The sequence below is a fragment of the Mixophyes fleayi genome, chromosome 7, assembly GCF_038048845.1.
Source record: "Mixophyes fleayi isolate aMixFle1 chromosome 7, aMixFle1.hap1, whole genome shotgun sequence".
Lineage (NCBI taxonomy): Eukaryota > Metazoa > Chordata > Amphibia > Anura > Limnodynastidae > Mixophyes > Mixophyes fleayi.
Window position 1 is genome coordinate 89,612,575 of NC_134408.1, and position 27,628 is coordinate 89,640,202.

Consider the following 27,628-nt stretch of genomic DNA (forward strand, 5'->3'; position numbering starts at 1 on the left):
TAACCATCCTCTCACATAAACCCTTCAAAATAATTTATACCTGAGTAAGAAACCAATTTATTGCTATTTTTTATAGTGATGTTACGACGCAATTAAAGACAAAATATGCATGACTGTGGACCACACGCTGTGGTCACGTCTAAGTATAATAGCAGGTGGGCGGATCTATGCAGATATCTAGATTGCGATTGGGTATTTGGTAGTCGTGTGCAAGCTATCTATGTAAGAGTGCGTGAGCGGTATGTAATGGGCACAGCAAAGCTGTAAATATATCAGTGAAGCCCGGAATCTAGAGCTCGAAAGAAAGGGACGTCAAAAAGGGGTTGGAGGGATCATCCAAATTCACCTGATACCTTTTATATCAAGCTTGGCATAAGGCAATTACTTTCCGACTTCAGCTACAGTGATAGCTAAGTTTGGAAAGAAGGAAAAGGAGAATTCGATTTTTTTTTTAAAAGGCATGGTTAGTTTTGATCTAAAATCATCCTCGGAAGATTAGGTATCTATGCAAAAAGAAGAAAGTAATTGGAACGAATATTAAATTAGGAATCATGTCAAAAGCAGTGGATCAAAGAGATACAGGATGTTGTGGTGAGTGCTCTATTGATTTTTATGTCTATCTATTGGAGCTGGAATTCTGCAATAATGAGTTTTCTTATTACAGCCATTTAGTGTGCATTAGATACTAGATAGCAGTGAATATATGCATGTCGGAACGCCGACAGATAAACATGTTTTGTAATATGTCATCTTGAGATCTGTGTTTATTTTCCACAGTTTAACAATGACATATGCTTTCTATTGTAGTATCCTGTGTCAACTATTTTACATCTGCAAAGTTTCTCATGTACCTTGGACACTCTCTGTCCACCTGGGTAAGTATATTGTAATTATAATAAGATAGCTTATACTTACTTGAATGTAGCCTGTCGTCGTAGGTATAACACGACATTCTGACTGTATAGCACTGCCTGTATAAATGTCATGTAATTAACCTTTGTGCTTGGCTGTGATCATGTCTTGTTGTATATATTTGTACTTTGTATTTCTTTGCATGCTTAATTTTCTGCATATTTGATTACACTGGCAAAAAGCATTTAGCCTATTATCAATCATATTTATTCATAAAAGTTAATATGTTGAGAATAATATATAAAATCTCAGTCTGAAAAAGAAAAATGGTAATTTCCATTGTATATATGGCATTTGCAGGCAGCCACTCTGCAGGTGTTCTTGTTCTACATAATCCTATTGTGAGAAAATGGGAAAAAAAACCTTTTAGAACACATGTTTTCTGTGTTAACTGTACTATTGCAAATTATTTCATAATTACCTCCACCACTATTAAGGAATGCATCAACCTTAACAAATTTTACTATTACCAAGCACAAGTTTAGTGTATATATTAAACCTGGGGGCATATTTAACAAGCACCGCAGAAAATGAAAAATAGTTTTCAATCCTTATCGTATTGATAAGAATTGAACTATTTCTCATATTTATTAAAAAATCTACACAGGAGCAGCAGTCACGAAAAAACTGCTGTTCCTGTGAAGTTAAGAACGTACCTTTTCACTGCCTCTTCGTTCCCGAAGCTGCTGTGCGGTCCACAGAAGCCTTGTGCGCATCCTCTGTCTGAAAACTTCCCTGCACTTCAGTGTTGCAGAGAGCGGAGTGTGACGGAGGGATCATGTGATCCCTCCACACATGCGCTGTGAAGCTCTGCAGAGCAGAGCTGAACAGTACTGAAAAATAGCAGAAACGGTAATGTATGGCAGCTTGAGCTGGCGTACATTGGCATATGTGTAAAAGGATTTTCATTCATTGTTAAATTGCGGTACATAGCAGTCCCCATAGACATCTATGGGGACTGCTATGTATTACGAAAAAAAGTGCAAAGCAGCAGATATCTATGATATCTGCTGCGATGCACTGTTGATAGATTAGACAAATACTTTAATTGGCGTGAAATTGAGGTTTAATAAATAGGCCCCCTGGTGAGAGTTTGAGGAATTGTAAAAATGTATAGTGCAGACCAGTGGCTTTGCACAATAGAAACACATGAGATAGTTATGTACATAGAGGGCAGTGACATGTTGTATATTTTAATGGTTAAAATAAACCCATCATTTTACATGTGAAGACAGAGGTAAGGCTCATGGGTCCCCTCAAAAATCTGTTCTTATGTGCCAAACAACCCTCACCTGTATTTTTTCATCCACAATGAGTGAAATGTTATTCAGCCTTATATGGGCAATATTATACCTGTTTTGTACAACTCAGCTCAATGGAAGCAGTATATATATATATATATATATAGCAGACCAGAAAAACATGTAGCTCTCCAGGTGTTGTGAAACTACAAGTCCCAACATGCTTTGTCAGCCAATAGCAAGCAGGGTATGCTGGGACTTGTTGTTTCATAAAACCTAGCAGCCACGGATTGTTCAGGCCTGATAAATAGCATGGTCATATTCTCCAAGTATACTTCAAGCATTTTATATCTAAGCTAAATATAGTTATATTTATAGATCAAAATCAGGAATTTGTGTTCATTAGGGCTTTTTTGCACATTGCATAGTACCAGATTATTATGCTGTAGAACAAGTTAAACACCATGAAAAATTCAGGTGGACACAGAGCTTGACCCCTATGACCTATCTAAGTGATCTGTCACTATTTGAACAATGATTTATTTAACTTTTCTCTATAAAATAATAGATAGTTTTGATATTAAACAATAAAATACCACTTTGTATTGTATACAATAATTTAAAGCTCAATGTAGTATGCAGTTCTGTAGGACACTGCTAATCACAAAGTTTGGTGTCATAAAGTCTGCATTAGTGTTATTGTACAGTTTACAGCTCTAAATTCCCTGATTAAATCTGTACACACTACAGAAAATAGTGATGCGATATCTTTAACGATTTTACCAACAACTGAAAGTCCTGATCAGCTTGTGGATTCATGCGTACACGATTTTACACGATTAACCTTCAGATCTGTGCTTTTCATCTGTCATAACCATCTGCTGAAAAGATTGTGACTCTGTAAATTATGGAGATCTGCCTACACTTCTGGTCATGAGTGCATACATGCCCAACAATGTTCAATTGAATATAGAGATTTTTAGTCCGGTTATAAAATGAAATCAAAGGAAACCATGTGCTTTTGTACGATAAAATATGATCGTAGGAGTGTACACACTAATGTGATATTTGACCTAACAGTCGTTTATCGTGTCATTGGCACGATACTTGGGTGACAAGACTGTAGTGTATATCCAGCTTTAGGCTTCTGTCTGCCCTTCTCTCCCTCCTCCTGACTAACAACTAAACAACTACCCCTCCACTTCCTGGACTAATTACCTCAGTTTCTTAGGTCCAGTTGTCACTCCAATCTATTCTGTCCTTAACAACTGCTGACTCTGGTGCTTCATCACCCGCTGCTTGTAAACCTCTGTTTTCTCTCCTATCCCAGAACTGTTGCGCGTTCTCTTCTGTTCCCAATCACCAGCTACTCTGCTGTACGTTCCCAAGCCCTGTGTCACTTAAAGGCAATTTGTGACAACTTAAGCTGCACAATACCACTGATGCAGAATATGACACTAGGGGAACTGATTCAGTTAAGGTGTCGCAGTAAAATCATGCGCTGTATTTGATAATGAACTTTGCACATTTTTTGCTTGTACATTATAGAGGATCAAGCAAAAATGAGCAAAGCTTTCATTGCTGTAATTCCCGGTGATGTGCACAAAAACACTGCACACAAGGCTACGACAGAACCTTGTGGCTAATTGAATCAGCCCCTACTTGTCATGATTACCAAAACATATTTCAAATTAATATTGTCGGTTACACATTCTGCACAGTTCACTGAATGTAGGAGAGATATTAATTAAAACTGTATGTTAGTGAACTTGAATAATTGATTCAACAGAATTAATCTGAGTTAAAATCCTGGAATTAATTTACTTTTAAGGGAAAGTATATTGCCTTATTTGTTTTAATGGCTCTATGGCACTATTGGATATTGTGGCCAATGTAAATCCATAATATAGAGTACCTTTGCCAATTTAACGCTGAACAGAATTCTGTCTCCAATTCATTTAATTACTAATGTGCAATATTTTGGTGTATTATATTAATAACTGAGCATTGTATCTGTACCTGTTTTATAAAAGGATGTATTTTGAAAAATCCAATGGAGGGGTTGTTCACCTCCCTGCTTCAATGTCTATTGTTGGGAAACATTTGATAGTGGAAGGAGGCACTCACCAGTGGCGGATCCAGGGGGGGGCAATCGCCCCCCCTAGCGGGGGCTTGCTGCCGACAGCTGCACACTGTACAGGTCCGCTCGGCAGTGACAGTGTGCTGCTCGGCTGCTCTGATTGTGTTTTAAACACAATCAGAGCAGCGGGACAGCACACTGCCATTGCCGAGCGGACCTGCACATAGTGTGCCGCCGCCGGCAGCCTTAGAAATCAAAAAGGGGGCGTGGCCTAAATCCCACCCCCCCCCCCCTCCTAAAATCGCCCGGGGTATATCAATAGTCTAGATCCACCCCCTGGCACTCACTGTCATTGAGGGTGGCATACCATTAATTGTGCTTATTAAACCAGTCCAAGTAAACGTACAAAACTATGGGGATAACAATAATATTGATCTAAAGCCGTATATGATTGAGTGACATGGATAAATATTACACAGTTGTATCATTTTAAAAAGCTGACTTTTACTCTGCTGATAAGGAAGATGTTAATACATATTCCAAGTCTATAGTCATGGCCAAAAGTTTTGAGAATGACACAGATATTATTTTTCACAAAGTCTGCTTCCTCAGTTTTTATGATGGCAATTGCATAAACTCCAGAATGTCATGAAGAGTGATCAGATGAATTGCAATTAATTAAGTCCCTCTTTGCCATGACAAAGAACTTCATCCCAAATACAACAATTCCACTGCATTTGTGGGCAGCACAGTGGCTAAGTGGTTAGCACTTCTGCCTTACAGAACTGGGGTCTTGAGTTCAATTCCCGACCATGGCCTTATCTGTGAGGAGTTTGTATGTTCTGCCCATGTTTGCATGGGTTTCCTCTGGGTGCTCCAGTTTCCTCCCACACTCCAAAAACATACTGGTAGGTTAATTGGCTGCTAACAAATTGACCCTAGTCTGTGTGTCTGTCCGTGTGTGTTAGGGAATTTAGACTGTAAGCCCCAATGGGACAGGGAATGATGTGAGTGAGTTCTCTGTACAGCTCTGTGGAATTAGTGTCACTATATAAATAAGTGGTAATAATAATAATAATTTCAGCCCTGCCACAAAAGGACCAGCTGACATCAGGTCAGTGATTCTCTGGTTAACACAGGTGAGAGTGTTGACGGGGACAAGGGTAGAGATTATTCTGTCATGCTGATTGAGTTAGAATAAACAGACTGGAAGCTTTAAAAGGAGGGTGGTGCTTGAAATCATTGTTTTTCCTCTGTTAACCATGGTTATCTGCAAGGAAACATGTGCAGTCATCATTGCTTTGCACAAAAAGGGCTTCACAGGCAAGGATATTGCACCTAAATCAACCATTTATCGGATCATCAAGAACTTCGAGGAGAGAGATTCAATAGTTGTGAAGAAGGCTTCAGGGCACCCAAGAACGTTCAGCAAGCGCAAGGACCGTCTCCTAAAGTTGATTCAGCTGCGGGATCGGGGCACCACCAGGGAAGTGCTTGCTCAGGAATGGCAGCAGGCAAGTGTGAGTGCATCTGCATGCACAGTGAGGGGAAGACTTTTGGAGGATGGTCTAGTGTCAAGAAGGCCAGCAATGAAGCCACTTCTCTCCAGGAAAAACATAAAGGACAGACTGATATTCTGCAAAAGGTACAGGGATTGGACTGCTGCGGACTGGGGTAAAGTCATTTTCTCAGATGAATTCCCTTTCAGATTGTTTGGGGCATCTGGAAAAACTCTTGTTCGGAGAAGGAAAGGTGATCGCTACCATCCGTCCTGTGTCATGCCAACAGTAATGCATCCTGAGACCATTCATGTGTGGGGTTGCTTCTCAGCCATGAGAGTGGGCTCACTCACAATTGAGCCTAAGAACACAGCCATGAATAAAGAATGGCACCAAAACATCTTCCAAGAACAACTTCTCCCAACCATCCAAGAACAGTTTGGTGACGAACAATTCCTTTTCCAGCATGATGGAGCACCTTGCCATAAGGCAAAAGTGATAACTAAGTGGCTCGAGGATCAAAACATCGAAATTTTGGGTCCATGGCCAGGAAGCTCCCCAGACCTTAATCCCATTAATAACTTGTGGTCAATCCTCAAGAGACGGGTGGACTAACAAAATCCCACAAATTTTGACAAACTTCAAGCATTGATTAGGCAACAATGGGCGACCATCATTCAGTATGTGGCCCAGAAGTTGATTGATAGCATGCCAGGGCGAATTGCAGAGGTCTTCAAAAAGAAGGGTCAATACTGCAAATATTGACTCTTTGCATAAACTTAAAGTAATTGTCAATACAATCCTTTGACACTTATGAAATGCTTGTAATTTTACTTCAGTATACCATAGCAGCAAAACTTTTTGAAAACAAATACTTGTGTCATTCTTAAAACTCTTGGCCATGACTGTATATGCGTATCTATAAGTATACAAGGTAGAGGACATAACCTCTTCCTTTTCCTCTTCACTGTGCTTATTATCTATATATGCCCTTTAATCTTTTTTTGCACAGGAGTTATGTGTGACAGTTTTCAGCATTGTACCGCAAGCTATTTTTTTTCCACTTTGCAATCGCACGTGTTTTACTACGCACACATATAGTTTTTCCCCAATTGTAAAGCGCTATGAAATTTGCTGGCACTATATAAATAAATGTTGATGATGATGATAGGTGCATGCTGGTATTCCATATGTTTGTGGTCTTTTTGAGAGGGCACTTTGCAGATATCAAATTTCAGTCACAGTACACACCCTGCAAAATATTGTGTGACGTAAAAATATTATCTGAAAGTATTTTCTATGGACAATCAACATGAAATTTAGTTTTGTAATCAAGGTCCAAATTTGCATCTATTTACTTTTTTGTAACTTGATGACTTCAGTGTTATAGCAGCTAAATTTGGCAACTCTGTTTAACATGACAGCTGTTGGAACACTCACAGCCCCTCACTTCCCTAACCCCTACAACAGTGTTTCCCAACTCCAGTCCTCAGGGACCCCTAATGGTGCAGATTTTCCAGGTCACAAGTGAAATAATTATATCACCTGTGGATCTTTCAAGATGTGTCAGTTAGTAATGAATACACCTGTGCTCCAGCAAAGAGATATGGAAAACAAGTACTGTTAGGGGTCCCTGAGGACTGGGGTTGGGAACCAGTGCCCTACAATAAAGCTTGGCAGACAGCCAGGACCTCTAGATTTCTAGAAAACAGTTAACCCTGGCAGCATAATGCTTGTTCTCATTTCTGTCTTTCTCCTTTAAATTTACCTTAGTCAGACACCACACTGTTCACAAATGCCCTTCCCCCATGCAGCAAAGTCAGAATCATGTTACATGGTATACATAGGTGTGTGACATGCTGACAGATTATTTTCCTTTGTTTAAAAAAATCCTATATGCATTACATCCATCTCTCGTTTTGTCTCAATCAAACCATTTTAATGAGGAATATTAATGACCCTTTAAATGAGCAGGGTAAGTTTTACTACTGAAAAATAAGCAAGATCTGTCTCAGAAATCTCAGTCTGACCAGTCAGTTAACGCAAACTATAGTAGCCTCAGAAAGCTATGTAAATAGAGTTTCAGTGAATTTTGCTGACACATGGATAAACTTGATAACCCTAATTAACCTTTAAAACATTTTTTTGCCTGTAGAACATAGCTGTAAATTGAGTGTAAAACTATGCTACAAATTATACACTGTACTTCTACAGCAGGGGTGGGCAAACCTGTCCTCAAGGGCCATATCCAGTTCATGTTTTTAGGATTTCTTTAATCATGTACAGCTGAGTTAATCTATTTGGCTGGGTCAGTAATTATCCCACCTGTTTCTACAGACAGAAATCCTAAAAACATGAACTGGATATGGCCCTTGAGGACAGGTTTGCCCACCCCTGTTCTACAGAGAGCTAGATTGGTTGTCATAACAATCTAGAATGTCCTCAGCAATCCAGGAATATTAATCTTAATATTTTTTTAAATCTATGATATATGGGATATAATGTATAGTAAAACAAATAACATGCTTTGGTGGTCCAGTATGAACCTTCCTACGCTATCCATGGCATTTTTAGAAAGTTAAAGGGTTTCTTTTTTGTGAGCAAAGCACACTTAAATGTGGCCTCATTTCTCCAATGCCACATTTTTAATTACATTACACCGACATACTTTATGAAATTGCCTTGTCATGCATTGAGATTTTATGGATATATGTCCTGTACTTTTCAAAAATAATAAAAATAGCATTTTATAGGGACTGTTTTAAAATAAAGCTTGTTTTTTGACAATGCATAATGATATTTAAACACAAAATGCTGTATTCTAAATATATTAACCTTAACTAGTACTCTCTATAACAACCAATCATATTCTTGCTATCATTTTGTAGAATGTACTAAATAAAGGAGAACTACAATTTGGTTACTATAGGCAACAACTCCACTTTTCAAATCCGCCAGAAACTCGCAGCTTGATAAATTTACCTCTTAGGGCTAGATTTACTAAGCTGCGGGTTTGAAAAAGTGGGGATGTTGCCTATAGCAACCAATCAGATTCTAGCTATCATTTTGTAGAAGGTACTAAATAAATGAAAGCTAGAATCTGATTGGTTGCTATAGGCAACATCCCCACTTTTTCAAAACCCGCAGCTTAGTAAATCTAGCCCTTAGTGTGATTTAGCAAAATGAGCATTCGACTCATTCAGTGTACAACTGCTGTCAAGTCTTTCTCCTTAAAAACTGCCATAGCTAGCCGTGAGTATGGAGAATGGAACAGGCGTTTTTATTGTGACCGAGAACAGTAAGGACACGTTCACGGAATTATAAGCCAATGCAGATTTAAACACAGACACAGACAAACTATACTTGCCACCTTTGGCAAATCATTTTCCAGGAGGTCTGGGGGGCAGGTGTGGGGACGGGACTCAGATAATGGCGTCATTGCCCCCTGCCCCCTAACCTATGATCGCCATTTTCGGCCTATACCAACAGGGGGCAGGGCCGCCATGACGCGTTGTATCGCGTCATTAAGCTCCACCCCCTCCATTTAATTTACAAATCCGGCAGTTTGTCCTGCTCTCCTGGGAGTCCGAGAGGAGTCTCAGAAATTTGTGAGTCTCCCGGACATACCGGTAGAGTAGGCAACTATGAGATAAACCTTTTACAGCTGTATTATTTGCACCAGCCAGTAGGCAGAATGCACACTGATGATTATAACACTAGCTAACTACTTCCAATTGGCTGATTGCGATTTCACTTCTGAAGCTCCTAGGTGTTTTTGTCATTGATTGTGCATATATTATAGGATTTTATGTGTACTTACAAAGAAAAAAGCATTTTTTACAATTTATTGCACTTACAACCTGGTTCTGTGTATGTGCATTTGGTTGTATGCATGCCTGCCACAAATCTAGGGTGTATGCTACAGAGCTGGACGTGTGCTAAGATGTGTCCAACTCAGCATATTTACTATAATATGCTTTTTTTGTGTGCACATTTTTGGGCCGTAATTCACGTTAAAATCGCATTCAGCTCTCCAGCAGCCCCAAATAGTGTACACAGAGGGCCTGATTCATTAAGGCACAGAAAACAAACGTAGTGTGCGTTTAAAAAAAAAAAAAAGCACGTAATTTGGGCATACACCCGTTTTCGTATTGAACTACAAGCGGACCACACAGAATTAAAAAAGAAAAGTATTCAATTATTGTTAATAATACAATTAATAATATAGTCATTAATGGAAAAACATAAAAAAGAGTATATTCTCCCTCCTGAAATACATTTATCATGATGTTGTTAATGTCTACTGTACATAAAATGCATTTTTACAGCTGCTCTTGATTTGCATACACATGGTCTAGCATGCATATGCTATCATCACTATCACCCGGCACTTACACCTGCCCTGTAGCTGGTGTAAGTGATACGACAGAGAAACACATACTTTAGAGATGCCCAAAGCTTGAATCGGGCACTGCTTTGTGTACTTGAACTTGGCACGCTCTTATTGTAAATTGACTACGTGCATACGCCCATTCCCCTCCCCATTCCACACATGAAATTGAAGGCTGTCGTAAATGTCCTTTGTGCTTGAAGATGAATTGCATACATCTGCGTTCTCTGTCGTATTGTCCGTTTCTGGGCAAGCGCAGAGCAATTTAAGGCACAATATGGCACGTATCTGCATTTACGTTCATTAATGAATTAGGCCCAGAATGTCATGTTAATTAGGTAATTCCAAAAAATGTATAATTATCTCTTGGAATGCAAGAAAAAATGGGACATTAAATTTTAATTAATATGTAGAATTACATAAACATAAATCTTCATTGGTTGCAGGGTTACAAACAACACAAGAACAGCTTCTAGACCACTGTTTCATTTATAATTCCATATTCTAGATATAGTGACTGTAGACATACAAGATGGGTAGGCTGTAGCCATAACTAGATGCACATGATCAGCAAAAATACCAAGGTAGGCTGTGACATTTAAACAATGCTCAATTGGTATTAAGGGACCCAATGTGTGTCAAGAAAACATTACAGATTCACCACATACTGCCAGCCTGCACCATTGATATAAGACAGGATGAACCCTTAGATTCATGTTCTTTACACCAAATTTTGACCTTACCAACAAATTCAATATTCTTTGTGAAAGTATTTTTAAGCCTGGTTTAACATATTGTCCTCTGTACATTTTCTAGTGATTCTACCCTTAAATTGCAACTTGCCTTGCACACAAATATTAAAGTAATTTTATCGCTTACCAATAAAACATTGTCCAATGCGATTGTTGTGGTTCCAAAGCACAAATATATTTAATTGCAAAATATAGCAGGATTTACAGCAAGCCATTATTGCGCATTAAAGATGTTACAATAAAGCAGGAAAGTATAAAAACACCGAATACATTACATTTTCCTTATAGTGCTTCACCCAGGCCCATGGGATACAGTCATGTTCACATGTAGTCAGGATCAGAGAGACAGAACAATGGGCCAGCATGCTTATATGCAGCTTCAGTATAGAAAAAAACACTGATGATGTCACGATGTATACAGATAACACTTAGTGAGGTCTTCATTGGTCCAGAGTTAATGGTCATAGCTCAGTTCATTTGATCCTTTCAAAGGGTGAGGGACAACTTCCCCCAGCTGTTGTCTAGTGTCTTCCCTCTGAATAACTAGTTCAAATTGACCCACACACAAACTACTTTTGATCATTAATATCATATTGCTTATATCTTGCGACCTCTAGATGCGATCGCTACTCTGTCCAAACCGGGTTAATGCTGGTGAAATAAGCTTTAATATGAGACCAAACTCTTTACCTTTTACAAGACCTGAACCATAAATACCTTTACTATAGTATTATATATGCATAAATAAACAATCCAATACATTTAACTAATAAATAAATGTGGACTGGAACCTTAATAAATGTGTATTATTTACAAGTGTAAGTGCAAATGTAAATGTGTGTGTTATGAACCCGTACGATTGCATCATAACACGTGGCGTATTAATCGCAATCGCACTGTAAAACAATATTAATCAATTTGGTTTACTTGATCCAATTAATTGGATGAACAAATAATCGTCACTTTTTGTTATACGGGAAAAATAAGCATAACTTTACACAAGACCTGTTAGTCCCAAGTAGACAATAGGACAATAAAAACACTATATCCATAATGCTACAAAAGATGCATGTCTGTCATAAAAGTGGGACAGTTTTACACAATGTGTTTCATACAGGATGACAGAAATTTTAACTTTAATAGTAAAGTTAAAAATGTAAAGCTTTAAGAAGAAGCAATGAAGTCTTTCATGTGCTTGCCGCGATGTGATTGCCTTGTATTTCTTAATGACCAAATATAAAATAATTATTTGTTGCCCTGAAAGTGACACTTACAGAAACATTGTGATAAATTATTCCCTTGTTACAGGGCGATCGTATGTGGCATTTTGCAGTCTCTCTGTTCTTGGTAGAACTCTATGGGAACAGTTTACTCCTAACTGCTGTCTATGGTCTGGTGGTGGCAGGCTCTGTCCTCTTGGTTGGAGCCCTAATTGGAGACTGGGTAGATAAAAACCCAAGGCTGAGAGGTAATTTATACATACACACATATTGGCATATATTCAGTATAAGTCTTGTGAATTCCAGGCAATGTGAATGAATGTATAGGAAGGTCCTGTAATCATACTTGCCTACTTTCAGGCACTGAAGTCCGGGAGATCCCAGACAGGGGGCGTGACTAAAGGGAGGGTGTTGGCTGCGGTCAATCGCACCATTTTGGCCCCGCCCCGCGACGGCAATGACTTTTTGCCGCGCAGGGGGTGCAAAAATGATGCGATACACCGCAAATCGCGTTATTTTGCCCAGCGAATTGTGGGATGCGGGAGACTTTCTTGCTCTCCCGGGAGTCCGGGAGACTGACCCGGATTTCGGGAGTCTCCCAGACGTTCCGGGAGAGTTGGCAAGTGTGCCTGTAATATATTGATGGCTCATATGTAGTAGAGAGATGACAACTCATCCACCTCTGTCCTATAAGGAAACTTTAAACCTTTCAACATCTCTCATTGTATATATATTTATATATATATATATATATATATATATATATATATATATATATATATATATTTTTATGCACATTTGTCATTATTACACCACCCTAAGACCGGTGGTAGTCAGTTTCCCAACATACTTTACACCGGCACTACTTATTCCGACAGCGTGATGACGAAAGTGGCATTCCCGACATGTTTATCTCCCCGACTGTTGAAAAATCGGACTTAGAAGAAATTCCTCAGATCGAGTGGCCGGCACACAAATTACCATTCGTAGCAAAAGAGACACTATTGTTGGTGCTGTTAAGGGGGCAATGCAAGTACGCGGCGGCTGGACAGTGTTTTTTTACTAATCCTTCTACATTGTCCAGCCGCCGCGTACTTGCATTGCCCCCTCAACAGCACCAACAGTAGTGTTGCAACTGACATCATTCTGTGTGCTGCCCACTAGATCTGTGGAATTTCTTCAAGTCAGCTTTTACAACAGTTGGGGACATAAACATGTCGGGAATGCCACTTTCGTCACCATGCTGTTGGGATAAGTACTGTCGGTGTTATCAGCATCAATATTTAGTACCCAACCCAAGCAAACACTGTACCATAATTCATATTTTTAAATTGTTTGTTTGAATATTCATATTTTAAGTAAATGTCAATTAATTTGTTGTTTGGTTTGTGTATGTATATACAGCTGGTGAGATTTGTCCATTTGAAAGTTTCTCAACTGCTTCTTAAAATAATCTACAATATAATATTTGAATAATGTGTATTTGGTAGTTGGTTTTCACTTAACTGTTCTAACTATTAGTAACTTTAATGCTTTGGACCTAGTCTAATTGTTTCTTCTCTCAACCTCTTATAGTGGCACAGACTTCCTTGATTGTGCAAAATGCCTCTGTTATTATCTGCGGCATCATCCTGATGGTGGTCTTCTTGTACAAGGCAGAACTTTTGTCAATGTATCAAGGAAGGCTATTGGTTAGTTTCTAATATTGATCACATTGTTATTTTAGCACAAGTTTATTGCAATTTATATAACAAATAAACAGTTCATATTATGAATTAAAAATTGTTTTTAAAGCTTCTCTTGGACATTGATATGCATCGGTAATGTACTTGAAATAACTGATGTTACTACTTAGAGGGCCCCTAAACCTAAAATATAAGAGGTCTTATTTTAGCTCTACTAATAACATTCACAAATATATATGTGAAAGTTGCAGGAGCTCATCTGAATTGAAGAGTTGTTTTCTTAAAGAGGGATTTTTTTGTAATAAACACATTTCTTCCTGACAATCCAGTTGAAAGAAACATCATCTTTTAAGGGCATTGCGCGAATAAGGACTAGATAAGGTAAATTATATGGGGCCAATTTCATAATACCATCATACTTCACTTTTTGTGCAAGTTTTTAAGCTGCTATGTTAATAAATATTTGCAGACATTTCGGGAATGCTATGTATCTACATTTTTTACAACTGTAGATTATATTTTAGCTTTAGTGGCAATTAAACAAAATTCCTCTTGCATTCTCCCCTGTTCTATCATGTAGACACATTTTAAAAAGACATAGGGTGGTCATTCCACATCAAATCAACACAATTTTAGAAAAAAATCTACATTACATTCTCTAATTTCAATTAAGTTTGATATAATAAATGCTGCCATAAGTGTAAAGAAAGAAAACCCCCCAAATCTAGGCTGATATGTGCACTGGTTTTGAACTTATACACCTTTTAAAGCTGCAATTTTTAACAAAAAATCTGCTTATAACATTTTTTAAAATAGCATTTGTAGTTCACTTATTTGAGCTAGAGAGTTGGGCAAGATCTCATTTTAAACCTCTTTCTATGGACATTAATTTGCTATATAACATAGTAGTATATTTTAATAAAAAATAAAAATGTAAAATTTTCAGAATCAAAACTTCGATTTTCTCAAAAAGCCATTTTTTAAAAAAACATCTCAAAAATTGTTCATACTGCTGTTAATAAATCCCCAATGATTTCTTTTGGGATCATGATGGGATCATCTGCTACAAGAGCTTTCATTTTTGTGTGATTCCTGAATATTTTATTTAGTGAGGCACTACACATCTGAGAAAATCTACAAAACAATATTTTTTCCAGTTCACTCCATTAGAGGAGTGCACATTGCTCTTGAGGTGTGTTTGAGGGTGAGATTCTACAGACAGCTCCTTCTCCTATTTCTGCGCAGGCGTATGTACTTGAGTGTAAAGATACTCAAGGTAGAAAAACACTTTAATTGTGTTGAATAGGCCCGCATTTTACATTTCTCTGGACCACTACAAGTTTTCCAGGTTCAGGTTTGGGTGTTGTTTAATAAGTGAAGTAAAGCCCCTTGGTCACTAATTTAAGCCCACCCAACCTAACTTGACCCAGAACTATTTTTGTCTTATGTGAAAAAGCGGAGTGTTTAATGCAGTGGGAAATCAGACTAGCAGAATATGTGTTGGCAGCAGGTAGGAACAGCAACTTGGAGAAGGGGTGCTGGAAGGGAGAGACACAGCAGACTGGGAGCAATACTGTACTCACAAGAATAAGCCTCAGTCACCCGGCCAGTCAAAGATGAGGACGCACAGCCCCATGAGGCTGCTGCTGATCTCCACGAGTTAGAGAAGAATGTGATGGGCTCCTCCAGTCAGAGCTCAGAATTTGCAGTTACTCTTTTATTTTGCTGAGAACTACTCATTTGTCATGCAGGATGAGGCCCACAGCTATCATTGGACCAGTGCTCAAGCAACAATTATCTTATTGGTGGTGTATTATAAGGGAAAAACAAAAACTGAGCATCTTAGCTATGTTGTTATTTCAGACTCTGTGAAACACAACACAGTGGTAGTCTGCTGCTTCCAGATAAAGCTCCTAGAGGTAAATGTACTAAGGAGCGAATTTTGTAAATTGACGATATTCGGCGACTTTGACAGCCAAATTTAAAATGGCAATGTCTTTAAAAGCAAATCTTGCCCCCCTGCTTCCTGGGTGGTTTCTTCCACGCCACCCTTCTTCTTGTTCTTTAATCCTTCTTCCTTCTACTTTTTCACTCTTCTCTTCTCCTTTTACAGAACTCCTGTTTGCCTTCTCTTCCTTTCTACACTCTGATATTTTCTAACTCTCTGAAAATTCCCAGTCTTACCTTTCTCATGCTCAAATAGAGTCTGAGTACTGTCCTCTCCGTTGCACGGAGCTCTTTTAATTGTGCACATTACTTTCTTCACAAATGTACTTGACTCCTGTTGTATTATATTTTTGACCGTCAATAAAAATTTGTTTACAAAAGCAAAACAAAAAACAAATCTTGCCTTTAAACACATTGCCATTTTAAATTTAGCTGTCAAAGTCATCGAATATCGCGATTTGCAAAAATAGCTCCCTAATATATTTACCACTTAAACTTGTTGAAGACAAAGGGGAGATAGAGTTAGCCGTGATGTTCTCAGGAACATTTGTATGGTAAAAATACGCATGAGGTGTCTCCATGGCCATTCTGGAAACACATCGCGCATATTTTTTTTCTAATTGAATCTCCCTCATAATTTGAAAAACCACCAAAAAAGATTTTCTACTTCTGTGAAAGGTCAGCCGCACAATTTAAGACCAAGAAAAACTTTTCCAACTTATACTCACATAAATATGATTTTGGTATAGAAGCAAAATAGCATTTTTCAGTGACTGCAAATGCGATGGTGTAGGTGGCACAGTGAAGAGGTTGGCAAGTGTCGAAGTCGTATAATTGGATGAACGAAAGTATATTGGTTAATATTGTTTTGCCGTGCGATTGCGATCCGTACGCCACGTAACATGTGGCATGGTGCGATCGCATGGTTAAATACTTACGCACACACTCGCATTACAACATTTAGTTATTTATATAATTCATACTCATATTGGTTCCGTTACACTATAATTTATGAGTAGATAGTATTTGGTTTATTATTAGTTTTTATATATATATATATATATATATATATATATATATATAATGATTATATGTACACTTCAGTGATATTCAAGGTTCACGTTATAGGAAAGGTATCATGCCTAGTATCATATTAAAACCCTAATCATCAGCAGCTGTCCGGTTCAATCGCCAAAGAGATCGCATATTGCATACTCTAGTTATTGATGTTAGGGAATAAACCTTTGTATGACGCTGGCTATGAAATGCTAATTGTAACTGGAGCATTGGCGGGAAGAAAGGAGCTCATACCCTGGAGAGACAACCCCCACCTTTGGATTCCTTAGATTGAATCAGCCTATGACCTGTTTACCCTGGAACCAGCCTTGTCTGGACTTATAGAAGCAAGCTACGTCATCTCTATTGTTCACTGTGTAACACTGTACTGTATATAATCATAGCTGCACCCCCCATGGCCCTCAGTCTTCACTGATCACAGTATTCTAACAGATATACTGTCCACTGGGTCCCGTGGTTAGCGCAGCGAGCGCATGCGATAAGAGCGCGGTATGTATGTATCTTTTGGTATTGGCTGTACTGTACTGTATCATAATATAATAATGTATTGAATTGTTGACTATTTAGATCTGCTAAAATAAATCACTTTGTGTTAGAAACACAATACAATCGCCTATGCAATGCTTATTTGAAAACGATAGAATTACTTTAATAATTTGGGGGCTTGAAGGTGAGTTACGTTACCGGCAGGTATGCAACGCTTACGGTATTCGCTTCCTTAACAAAGAGTGGATTGACGGACGCGTCGCATACAGGAAAGAACGCAATATGTTTAAGACCTGTGGTTCACTTTGTGTTGCGAAACCGAATGTCCGTTGTTGCATAGATTGAAGGAACGCTAATTTGAATCTAGGGACAACAAAGGAAAATGTTTCTTTTTATTGTCGTTTTGCGTTTTTAAAGGGTATAGCATTGCATAGAGTATGTGTATTTCCTGCATTGAGTATGTGTACTTCCGGTATTGTTGCCATGTGTGTAAACAGTCATGATCATAGTCTGTTATCTATGTATAGTGTAATCACTTGGTAAAATCTCTGAAAGGATAGTGCCATTGTTTGGGAGATTTATTTTCTGTACAGAAAACAAAGGTTATGTTTGTGTATGTGAATGTTATTTATACATAAAGGCAAAAGTATACTGGTGACTATAGGCAACTATAGTTTTTTTTGGTTTTTTTTTTAAACATATTATATTAGGGAGATTTTTCAATTCTTCAAAAACAGTGTAAAGGTTAAGTTACATTGGTCAAACGACAAGTACATTGCGAATTAGAAAAACAATGTGAACTTTGTCAATAAAAATAAAAAACAAAGAAAGGGAAAGAAAAGAAAGAGAGCAGGGGACAGGGGGAGGGAGGGAAAAGGGAGAAAGGAAAGGGCAAGAAAAAAATGTTAGTATTGTAAGAGGGGGAGGGAGAAGGAACACCTGACTTGGCATCTAAATGTGTTACAGGTACGTACCGTAAGTTGAGCGTCTACTGATGCTGTGGTCATTAGTCTCCATTCTAAATCGGTCTTGGCTGTTCTGCCCCATAGGAGGCGAGCCACGGATCCCAAATCGCACTGAATTTATTGGGACGGTCATTGAGAATGCTTGTAATGTGTTCACAGCTATAGGTCTGCCAAATTCTGTTGATAATTTCAGGCAGCGATGGGGATTCTGGGTGTTTCCAATTTGCTGCTATTGCGCATTTAGTTGCATTGAGTATATGGCCTATAAGCGCCATTGTATATTTGTTAACATCCGGTACAGGTCTATGCAGTAGTGAGTATGAGGGGCAGGGGGGGGAGTTTTACTGAGGTGACTCTATCAATTAAATTGTAAATTTTCCGCCAGAATTCCACAAGTCACGGACAGGACCACCAAATATGTTGGAATGAGCCTTCCTGTTCACAGAGTCTCCAGCATTGGCTAGAGGAGTCAGGATATATGGCTTTCAAGCGGGTTGGGACTAAATACCATCTATATAAGAGCTTATACGAGTTCTCTTTAGTACGGACACAGATAGAGCTCTTAGCGACTCGTGACCTGATCTTAGCCCACTCTTCTACCTCTAGTTCCACGCCAAGGTCTTCTTCCCACTTCAGCTCATAGCGATCTTTGGCAGGTTGATGAAATGCCACCATGATGCTGTAAAAAGTAGAGATTAAACCAGTGGGGAGGGATTTGCATCTGCAGAAAGTTTCTAAAGGTGTGAGCTGGTATATAAGCTTAAGCGTTGGGATCGATTGAAATAAGTGTCTCAGCTGAAGGTATTGAAAGAAACAGTCATGGGGAATGTCATACCGTCTTTGAAGGTCAGCAAAATTCGGGGAATATCCGCATGGGCGCTATGTCAGTAATAAATCTTAGACCTCGTCGGGTCCAGTGATGAAAAGAGGAGGGCTGTTGTCCTGGCGGAAAAGCTGGGTTGTTCCATGGTGGAAACATAGCTTCCGAGTTTTTTATTAGTTGAAACGTGCGAGTACAGTAGTCCCACATCTGGAGGGAGAAACGGGTGGTGGATAAGAGTAACGGGAGTGGCGGTCTGTGTTTGATTGAAATCCAAAGTAATGTATAGGGCGAGAGTAATTGCAAAAAGGTAGCCTCGATGTCTACCCAGAGCCTTGTGGAAGGTGGAGAGTGAAATAAAACTAGCTGGGTCAAGTGTGCAGCATTATAGTATTTGGAGATGTTTGGGAGGCCCACTCCTCCTTCTGAATTTCGTCGGAAGAGCGTGCAGGCTCTTATTCGGGGTCACTAGTGATTTGCTTCTGGAGGGTCTGTAGTGCAAGAGAGGGTACACGAACGGGTAGGGTTTGAAACAAATAAAGAATTTGTGGCAATAGGTTCATTTTTACCGCTGCCATGCGGCCGAGCCAAGAGATATATAGCTTGTCCCATTTTTCAAGATCGCGTTTGAGTGAGTCTAAAAGCCTGGGAAAGTTAGCTGCGTATATCTGATTATAATGGGTCGTTAAGTAAATTCCCAGGTATTTTAGTTTATCTCGTTGCCATCGGAAATTTGTTTGGTTCTTCAGGGCATCTAATAGGTGAGGAGGATGATTAAGAGGAAGAATTTCCGATTTGTCCATGTTGATCTTGAAGTTGGATACTGCGCCATTCTCATCGAGTTCTTTTTGAAGAGATGGAATGGAGGCGAGGGGATTGGTAACTGTAAGAAGAATATCATCTGCGTACATAGATATCTTATAGTCAGTTGTCCCCATTTGAATTCCAGAGATTGTCGGGTTCTTGCGTATACGCGTCGCTAGTGGTTCCATCGTGAGTGCGAACAGCAAGGGGGAAAGTGGGCAGCCCTGTCGAGTACCATTAGTAATATGAAATGGAGACGACGCGGCGCCATTGGCTACAACCGTAGCTGAGGGGTTATGGTAGAGGGACGCTAGTCCGCATAGGAAACGGCCCCTGAACCCCATTGCGCCCAAAGTGGCTCTCATGAAGGGCCATGAGACCCGGTCGAACGCCTTTTCTGCATCAAGAGACACCACCAGAGCAGGGGCCTGAGCCCGATTTGCTATTTCAATTAGGTCAATAGCCCGTCGAGTATTGTCGGCACCTTGTTGAATAGGGATAAAGCCCACCTGATCCGGGTGGACCAGGGCGGGAATCACTCTGGCCAGTCTGTTCGCTAGTAGTTTGGCAAATAGCTTTAGGTCCACATTTAGTAGTGAAATTGGTCGGTAACTTTCACAGCGGCTAGGGTCTCGTCCCTCTTTAGCTATAACAATAATGTCTGCTCTGGTGGTGTCCCTTTCAAAACACCCCCCCTTCAAAATTGATTCGAAAAGTGAGAGAGGCATAGGTGCCAAATCAGAGGCAATTTTTTTTTATAATAAACTGCCGTGAGGCCATCTGGGCCTGGAGCTGCTGAGTTTCTTAGGGTCTTAATGGTCGTTTTGATCTCTTTTATCATGATGTCAGCATTTAGAATTAGGAGCTCTGCTGCAGTGAGGCGGGGGAGGGAGCAGGTCTGTAGAAAGTCTCGTATCTGGGTATGAAGAATATCTGGGGAGTCTGTTGTCAGGGGAGATTATACAGCAAAGTGTAGTAGGCACTGAATCTATCAGCTATAGATTGTGGGTCATATAGTGATTGCTGTGCTTGATCCTTAATGGATATTATGCGATTACGGGTCCGTTTGTTTTGTAGCCTACGAGCGAGCAATGTATCAGCTTTATCCCCTTTTTCGTAGTGCCGATGTTGGAGCCATTGAAGAGTCTTAGCCGCCTTTGAAGCTAGTAGTTTACCTAGTTGTCCTCGCAGAGCCAGAAGTTTTAAATAAGTTTTACGTTTGGGGTATGTTTGATGCTGTCTAGTTAGGGTTCGGATTTGGACTTCTAGGTCAATAATCGCTTTTTGATGTAGTTTTTTCTCGTGGGAGGCTAAGCTGATCAGGCGTCCTCTGATTGTCGCTTTATGAGCCTCACATCTTACAGTAGAAGTGGTATCTTCTTGGGCATTGTCTGTTTGAAAGTCAAGAATAGCCTGCCTTATCGTGTTAATATTGTCTTTTTTCAGAAAAAGATGGTCATTTAGTCTCCATCGATAACATGGTGTAAAGGGTGGCAAAACGTCAAGTCGCACTAACACAGCTAAATGGTCAGACCAAGGAACTAGTGTAGTAGTAGCCGATTTCAGGGATCGCGTCGTAGAAGCGTCTACAAATACCATATCTAATCTAGAGTAAGTTCCATGTGGTGCCGAGTAATGTGTATACGTTCTGTCATTGGAGTATAGCACTCGCCATGAGTCATAAAGGTTAGCTAGAGTGAGCAAGGATTGTAGTTTAAGGCTTCCACGTGCTACTTGACTGCCTCGTAGAGTTGGAGGCGATCGGTCTAATCGAATGTTTAAGATGGTATTAAAGTCACCCCCTATTATTGTCCTTCCAGTCCCAGTTCGTGAGAGTCTGGCAAAATATTGAGAAAAAAAAGTGTTTTGTGAAGTGTTGAGAGCATATAGTGTAGCTAGAGTAATTGGTGTGCAGAGGAGATAACCTGTTAAAATAATGTATCGCCCTTGGGGGTCTGTATAGGATGTATCGATTGTTATAGGAAGAGTATGGTGAAGTAGGATAGCTGTGCCTTTGACTTTTTGGGAGGATGTGGAGTAATAAACCTGAGGGTAACTTTTACATTGTAGATTTGGATGTATATGTTTGAAATGCGTTTCCTGCAACATTACGATCTGAGGAGAGTGACGTTTCAGGTATTGGAACAGAATAGTTCACTTTTGTGGTGTGTTAAGACCATTAACATTTATGGTTAGAACGGAGAGAGTCATGGTTGGTACCAGTGGAATTTATGCCAAGATGATTTTAGATAGTATAAAGGGAGCAGCTCGATGCCAGGCCAGGGTGTTGAGGATTGGGAGGGGAAAAGATAGGTTAGTAGGGGGATGAACGTAAAGTGAGGGGAAAGAAGACAGCTTGACTGGCAAGTCATGTCTTCCAAAATTCGAGACCAGTACATCCTGTGTACTTTGGGAGTGTGGGGGGTGGTTGTGTAGCCGTGGGTACACTTGCTCGGGGAGAAGGGGGAATCCTAGGCATTGCAAATAGGAGAGGAGAAACAAACATGTGTGCAATATAGAAACGTTTAAGAGAAAGAGACAAATAGAAGAGAAATACTATGAAATGCATTTAAAGAACATCGGTTTAGCTAAACGAATGGGTTCCTTTAGCTAACAGAAACAGTAACAGTAAATAAGTTATGTAGGATGATATTAATATCAAAACTGGTTAACATAATCTATGCCCTAATAGTGAACAAGTAGTTAGCCTGTACCTAAACTGAAAAATCGACTACTCTGCAGCCCAAGGGGCCATCCAGAAAATCTTAGAAACTATAGGTTATAGGATGTCTCTCAGGCTGCGATGCAGCGGACAACCAGGGATGCAAAGTACGACATTACATTACTGACAGAGCTACTAACAGTGTTAACATCGGGCAACAACTGAGGGACATCACTCAGAAAGCAAACAAAAAGTAACAACATTACTGTAACGTGAGTGCAATCTAAGTATACTTGTTCGTTGGCGAGACCTCAGGAACCATTCTGGGCAGAGTTCCTTCACTTGCGTCTCTGTAGAGGCTTCTTTTGAAACATTACTTAGAGTTGCCGGTAACCTTTTTCAGGCGTCACGAACAGATTTTTTGAGCCCTCTGTCAGCAAAAATTGAGAACTTTTATCCAAATCTTTCAGGCTTGTGTCCATGAAGTCGTGGGAGCTGTCGGTCTCACAGCTTCTGTTGTGTTTGATATCAGTGACGGAGGTATCGGTATTCCTAGAGTCCGTAGTAGGGTGATTCCTTGGTCTGGCGTTTTAACCTTATGGGGTTGCCCTTCGTGGCCGACCAATAGGTGGAACGGAAACCCCCATCAATATCGAATTTTGTGATCTCTTAGTAGCTTAGTGATTGGGGCAAGATCCCGCCGTTTCTGCAACGTAGAGGGAGCAAGATCCTGGTAAACTTGAAGGTCAGATCCATCAAACTGAAGTGAGGTTGCTGTTCAAGTGGCCAAGACAAATTGTTCTTTATATTTATAGTAATGGAACCGAACAATGACGTCTCTGGGTGGTTGATTAAGTGAAGGTTTCGGTCGTAGCGCTCTATGAGCTCGGTATGTCTGTACGTCTGCCGAGGCGTCTGGTAGGTATTGAAGGAATAGTTTCTCAAGATATTTGGGTAGTAGATCTCCCTCTATTGTCTCCGGGATGTTCCGGATGCGGAGATTATTCCTTCTATTCCTGTTTTCAGTATCTTCCAAAAGGTCCTTAAAAGATTCCATGTCTGCGCGAATGTCAGACAGCTCTGTGGACACAAATTCTTGGAAGTGACAAACCTCATCAAGTTTCTGCTCTAGGTCTGCAGTTCTTGAGCCAATAGCCGCTATTTCTTGGCGAAGCTCAGTCATCCCCTTTTTGATTTCTTCCTAGGATAACCGTTCGAACCTCTGTCTGCATAGTAGATTTGATGATGTTTCTCAGCTCGATGGAAATGGACGCATTAGTAGATGAGTTGGCGTCTTCTTGGTCTGAATCAGGTTGGTGGAGCGGAGAAGATGCCGACGTTTGGGAGGCATTCTTCTTCTTAGTTTGAGTAAAGAAGGAAGCTGTTTCTGGAGGAGCGTTTTTTTTCTAAATTTCTGTGAGACATGGCACCGACTTATTCTGGGAACTACTGTATTTCAGGGCTCAGTTAGCAGTTATGAAGATCCAATTCTCTTTTATTCATGGACATGTATTATTGAGTTAAAGAGCCATGGTTTCCCCTATGTGCGAGCAAGTTAGAAGCTCATCTGATTGCTAGATTATATGCAATTGGTGACTGCATAGATGGGACTGTAGGTTAGTTATTGTAGGAGAAGAGCCATTTCTTAGCCACGATCTCTCAAACATTCAGGAGCATTAAGGTATTTCAGATGTTATTCTGTAAACTGCCACTAGATGGCAGAGTGCTGCTAGAAAGTTGAGCAAATTTAAACGTAGAGACTATAGGCAAGGAATTTGCCAGACTGCAGAGAATTACAGTGACAGATGATTACTTCTCTCACCTCGATCTCCGGTGGAGCACTTAGTGCGGGGGTGTGGGTGAGCCTGAAGAGATCTGTCCTCAGGGCAAGGTCTCCAATAACACAGCCAGCACCACTGAAGATCAGGTGTAGGGCAAATCCCCCTTCAGATCCCTATAGCTGCTGATGGAATGTAGTGACAGGGCTGTCAGCTTCTGATGTGCTGCAGTGTCTCCAGTACTGGTAATAGCGCTGGCTGCTGTTGTTCAGTGACTCCACCTCCATCTGGAATGCGGACTATGTGGAGCTCACTGGGCTGGTTATCGGGTCACCCGTTCTTCGCCTCTCTGGGCAAGGGTTCCCCAGGGAGTCTCCCCTCAGGCAGCGCTTTAGCGGAGTCGCGCGACCGGAAGTTCAATGCCGAAAACCGGAAGTTCGGCTGGACGGCCCCAGATAGCAATGGAGACCGCGGCTGAGGCGCTGGACGAAGGCCGCAAGTGACAACAGCGGCGGACCAGGTGAGATTGCAGGCCTGCTGCAGATGAGGGTCTCTTGTGGGCGGAGATGTGTGCTAGGGCACGGGTAGGCTGTCGGTGGAGGCAGGCAGCGCCAGTGAGGTGTCAGACATGAGGGGACCAGCCCCAGAGTCAGCGGCAGGGACTATGTCGGATGGACGGCCGGAGATGGGTCTCCCTCAGCCCCAGTCTGCTCCACAGGTGCCCCGAGGTCTACTGCACATATACAGTGCAGTTGGGTACAGAAAAGCATCTGCTATAGTGTGGAAAACGGGCTTCTCATGGAGGAGAGTCACCATACAGCTTCTGGTCATAATGGCGTCCAAGATACGCCCCCCGGCAACTATAGGTTTTTACACGTGTGCCTAATACTAATCACGATGTTCACAGATAACTAGTATCTCTGAGCAGTACGGTTGGACCGCATGGCAGGGCCTTGATTGAGTATTGGGAGGACAGTGTGGAACTATTGGAAATAGATAGCGACAACAAGAAGGGTACATGTGGCAAGGGAGCGTGTGCTCAGCGGAAGTAGGCGTGGTGCAAATCGCGCCCACAATGGAAGTGAGCGTTGCAAAGCGTGGAGAACTGAGCGCATGCATGCCCTCGCAGCCAAATGCGAATGAGGTGATAGGTACAGCCAATACCAAAAATGTTAAAAATGTAATGAGTAAGTTGTATGATGTCTTAAGTAATGTTTTAGAGGAAGAAGATGTGCCCACAGTCATTTCAGCCATTGCCCATGCCAGTAACATACACGGACAAGGAAAGGGAATGGTTCCACCAGCAGGGGCAGCGGCTGAAATTGGTGAGAATAATGTAAAGGTTATCAAAGGGGGAGACATTTATTGTACTGCAACAGCGATTCCAGCAACTAGTTCAGAACATAGTGATTTGGTAGGCTTATATCCTGTCCGCACAACAGCAGTTCCCAATGGGAAAGCGGACAGAGATGGTGTAGTTCCCATGAAACAGGTAGCAATGTATTTTCCATGGACTAAGATGGAACTATTTACAATTATGTCTGATTTCCCTGATCCTAGAAAAGATTTGGCCAAGTGTCAGAAATTTATTAGACATTTTTGGTAATGCACATGAGCCTACTAATAAAGATTGGCGAGTGTTGTTTAAAGCTTGTCTTCCTCTCGATACTGATATACAAAAGTTCATTAAGGATTGTAGGTTGGAGAAGGATAAACCCTTAACTGAGGATGACAATCAGGATAATATTGGACGTATAATCACAGAGTTGGCCATATATTTTCCAGTGACAATGGAATGGGGCAAATATACACCATCAAACAAAAAGGTAATGAGATTACAACTGATTATTTTTCAAGGGCTCTAGCGGCCATGATTAAGTACACAGGAATATCAGATATAAGGGTAAATCCACATTACAGGGAGGTAGCTGTTGCAGTACTAATGGACGGCCTCCGGGAGGATCTAAGGACCTGGATACAAACCTCTTTTCCTAATTGGGGAGGCCTCACGGTAAATGATATTAGAGAACTGATAAAGAGTGCATAAATAATATATTATTTATGCTTAATTTTATAATATATAACAGAGATTCAGTCACAGTTGAATTAGCACACTTGCTTTGCACAAAATCAGCCATTCTGCCCCCCACCTGTGATTGTGGGTGGTAACTAAATACTTAAACAGGTTTTCAGCATTTTGTCTGTAATTAGCAAATGAAAGCCTATAGCCAGCTTCCAGACTCCGCCCACAAGAGGTGTTTAGTAGACAAAGAAATTAGCCTGGACACTTGCACTCCATGCTGGATTTCGGACTGATAGGTAATGTAGCTTCTAGGTGAACAGGCCTACTTAGGCCCTGACTAGTATGGAGTGTGCATGACATGAAAGGTGAGTGTGAGCATGTTATAATGTTTTGTTGAATGGAGGACATAAGAATGAATGATTATTTGTTGTAAGTGATATGAAAGTTTAAGTGAGAATGAAAGTTTGGATTGATTGGATTGATATGGACAGAGTTATATGGACAGAGTTACATAAATGCATGCCTGGTTGGGATAAATGAAAGCATTTGTGTTTATACATAGTTAATGCTGTGCTGTGACTTGTGGAGTGCTGTACTATACATAGTCTGGATCCTGGTTGGGATAAATGATAGCATTTGTGTTTGAATTTGGATCGATTTGTTAGGCTTTGGGAATGGAGACGTTTGTGCTATGTGTGAAATATCAGGTGTTAAAATTGGCCAGTGGACATTGTGCGTTTACTGCTGATTATAGAGCTATTTGTGGTGGATTGGCTAAATACTGCTTGTAATGAGTAATGTGTCTGTACTGAGTTCACATTGTTTAGTAACTGTAATTGTTTAGTAGGCCTTGTGGGCCTACAAGCATGGCAAGTCAGCCATTTTGGATGGTGACTACATTGCATAGAAAGTGATGGATTAGGAAGTGATCAGATTGTGGTTAAGTGATCAGATTGTTAGATATGCATAGAAAGTGCAGGTTATGTTGGTTTATGCATAGAAAGTGTAGTAGTTTGAACTGGTTGAAACCATGTGCTTGAAAATGGCCGCTAGACTTTAAGTGAGGTATGTTTGTGGTCTGTATGGATTCTCCCCTCCCCCTTCACTACACAATGCACACACACACACACCTTTAGACAATAGTTAGTCAAAATACACACAATTACATATATATCTATATTACAGGCAATAAGTATGATATATATTGCACTAAAGCTATATTGTGTGTACAATATTGTTACGCTGTTTATTGTTCTATAATATAATACAACACACTTTAAACAAATC

At 40.3% G+C, this 27,628-nt stretch overlaps 1 protein-coding gene across 3 annotated transcripts in view; it reads left to right on the top strand.

The window, feature by feature from the left end:
- Positions 1-210: 210 nt before the first annotated feature.
- The window catches only part of LOC142097862 (ferroportin-like), a 118,948-nt gene continuing 91,530 nt past the window's right edge, over positions 211-27,628 (top strand). For all 3 annotated transcript variants that reach the window (XM_075180079.1, XM_075180081.1, XM_075180080.1), the window contains exons 1-4: positions 211-591; positions 808-875; positions 12,183-12,342; positions 13,670-13,785. In XM_075180079.1, the coding sequence (XP_075036180.1) occupies positions 552-591; positions 808-875; positions 12,183-12,342; positions 13,670-13,785 (384 nt within the window). In that variant the 5' untranslated portion in view covers positions 211-551. The remainder of the gene's footprint in view (positions 592-807; positions 876-12,182; positions 12,343-13,669; positions 13,786-27,628) is intronic.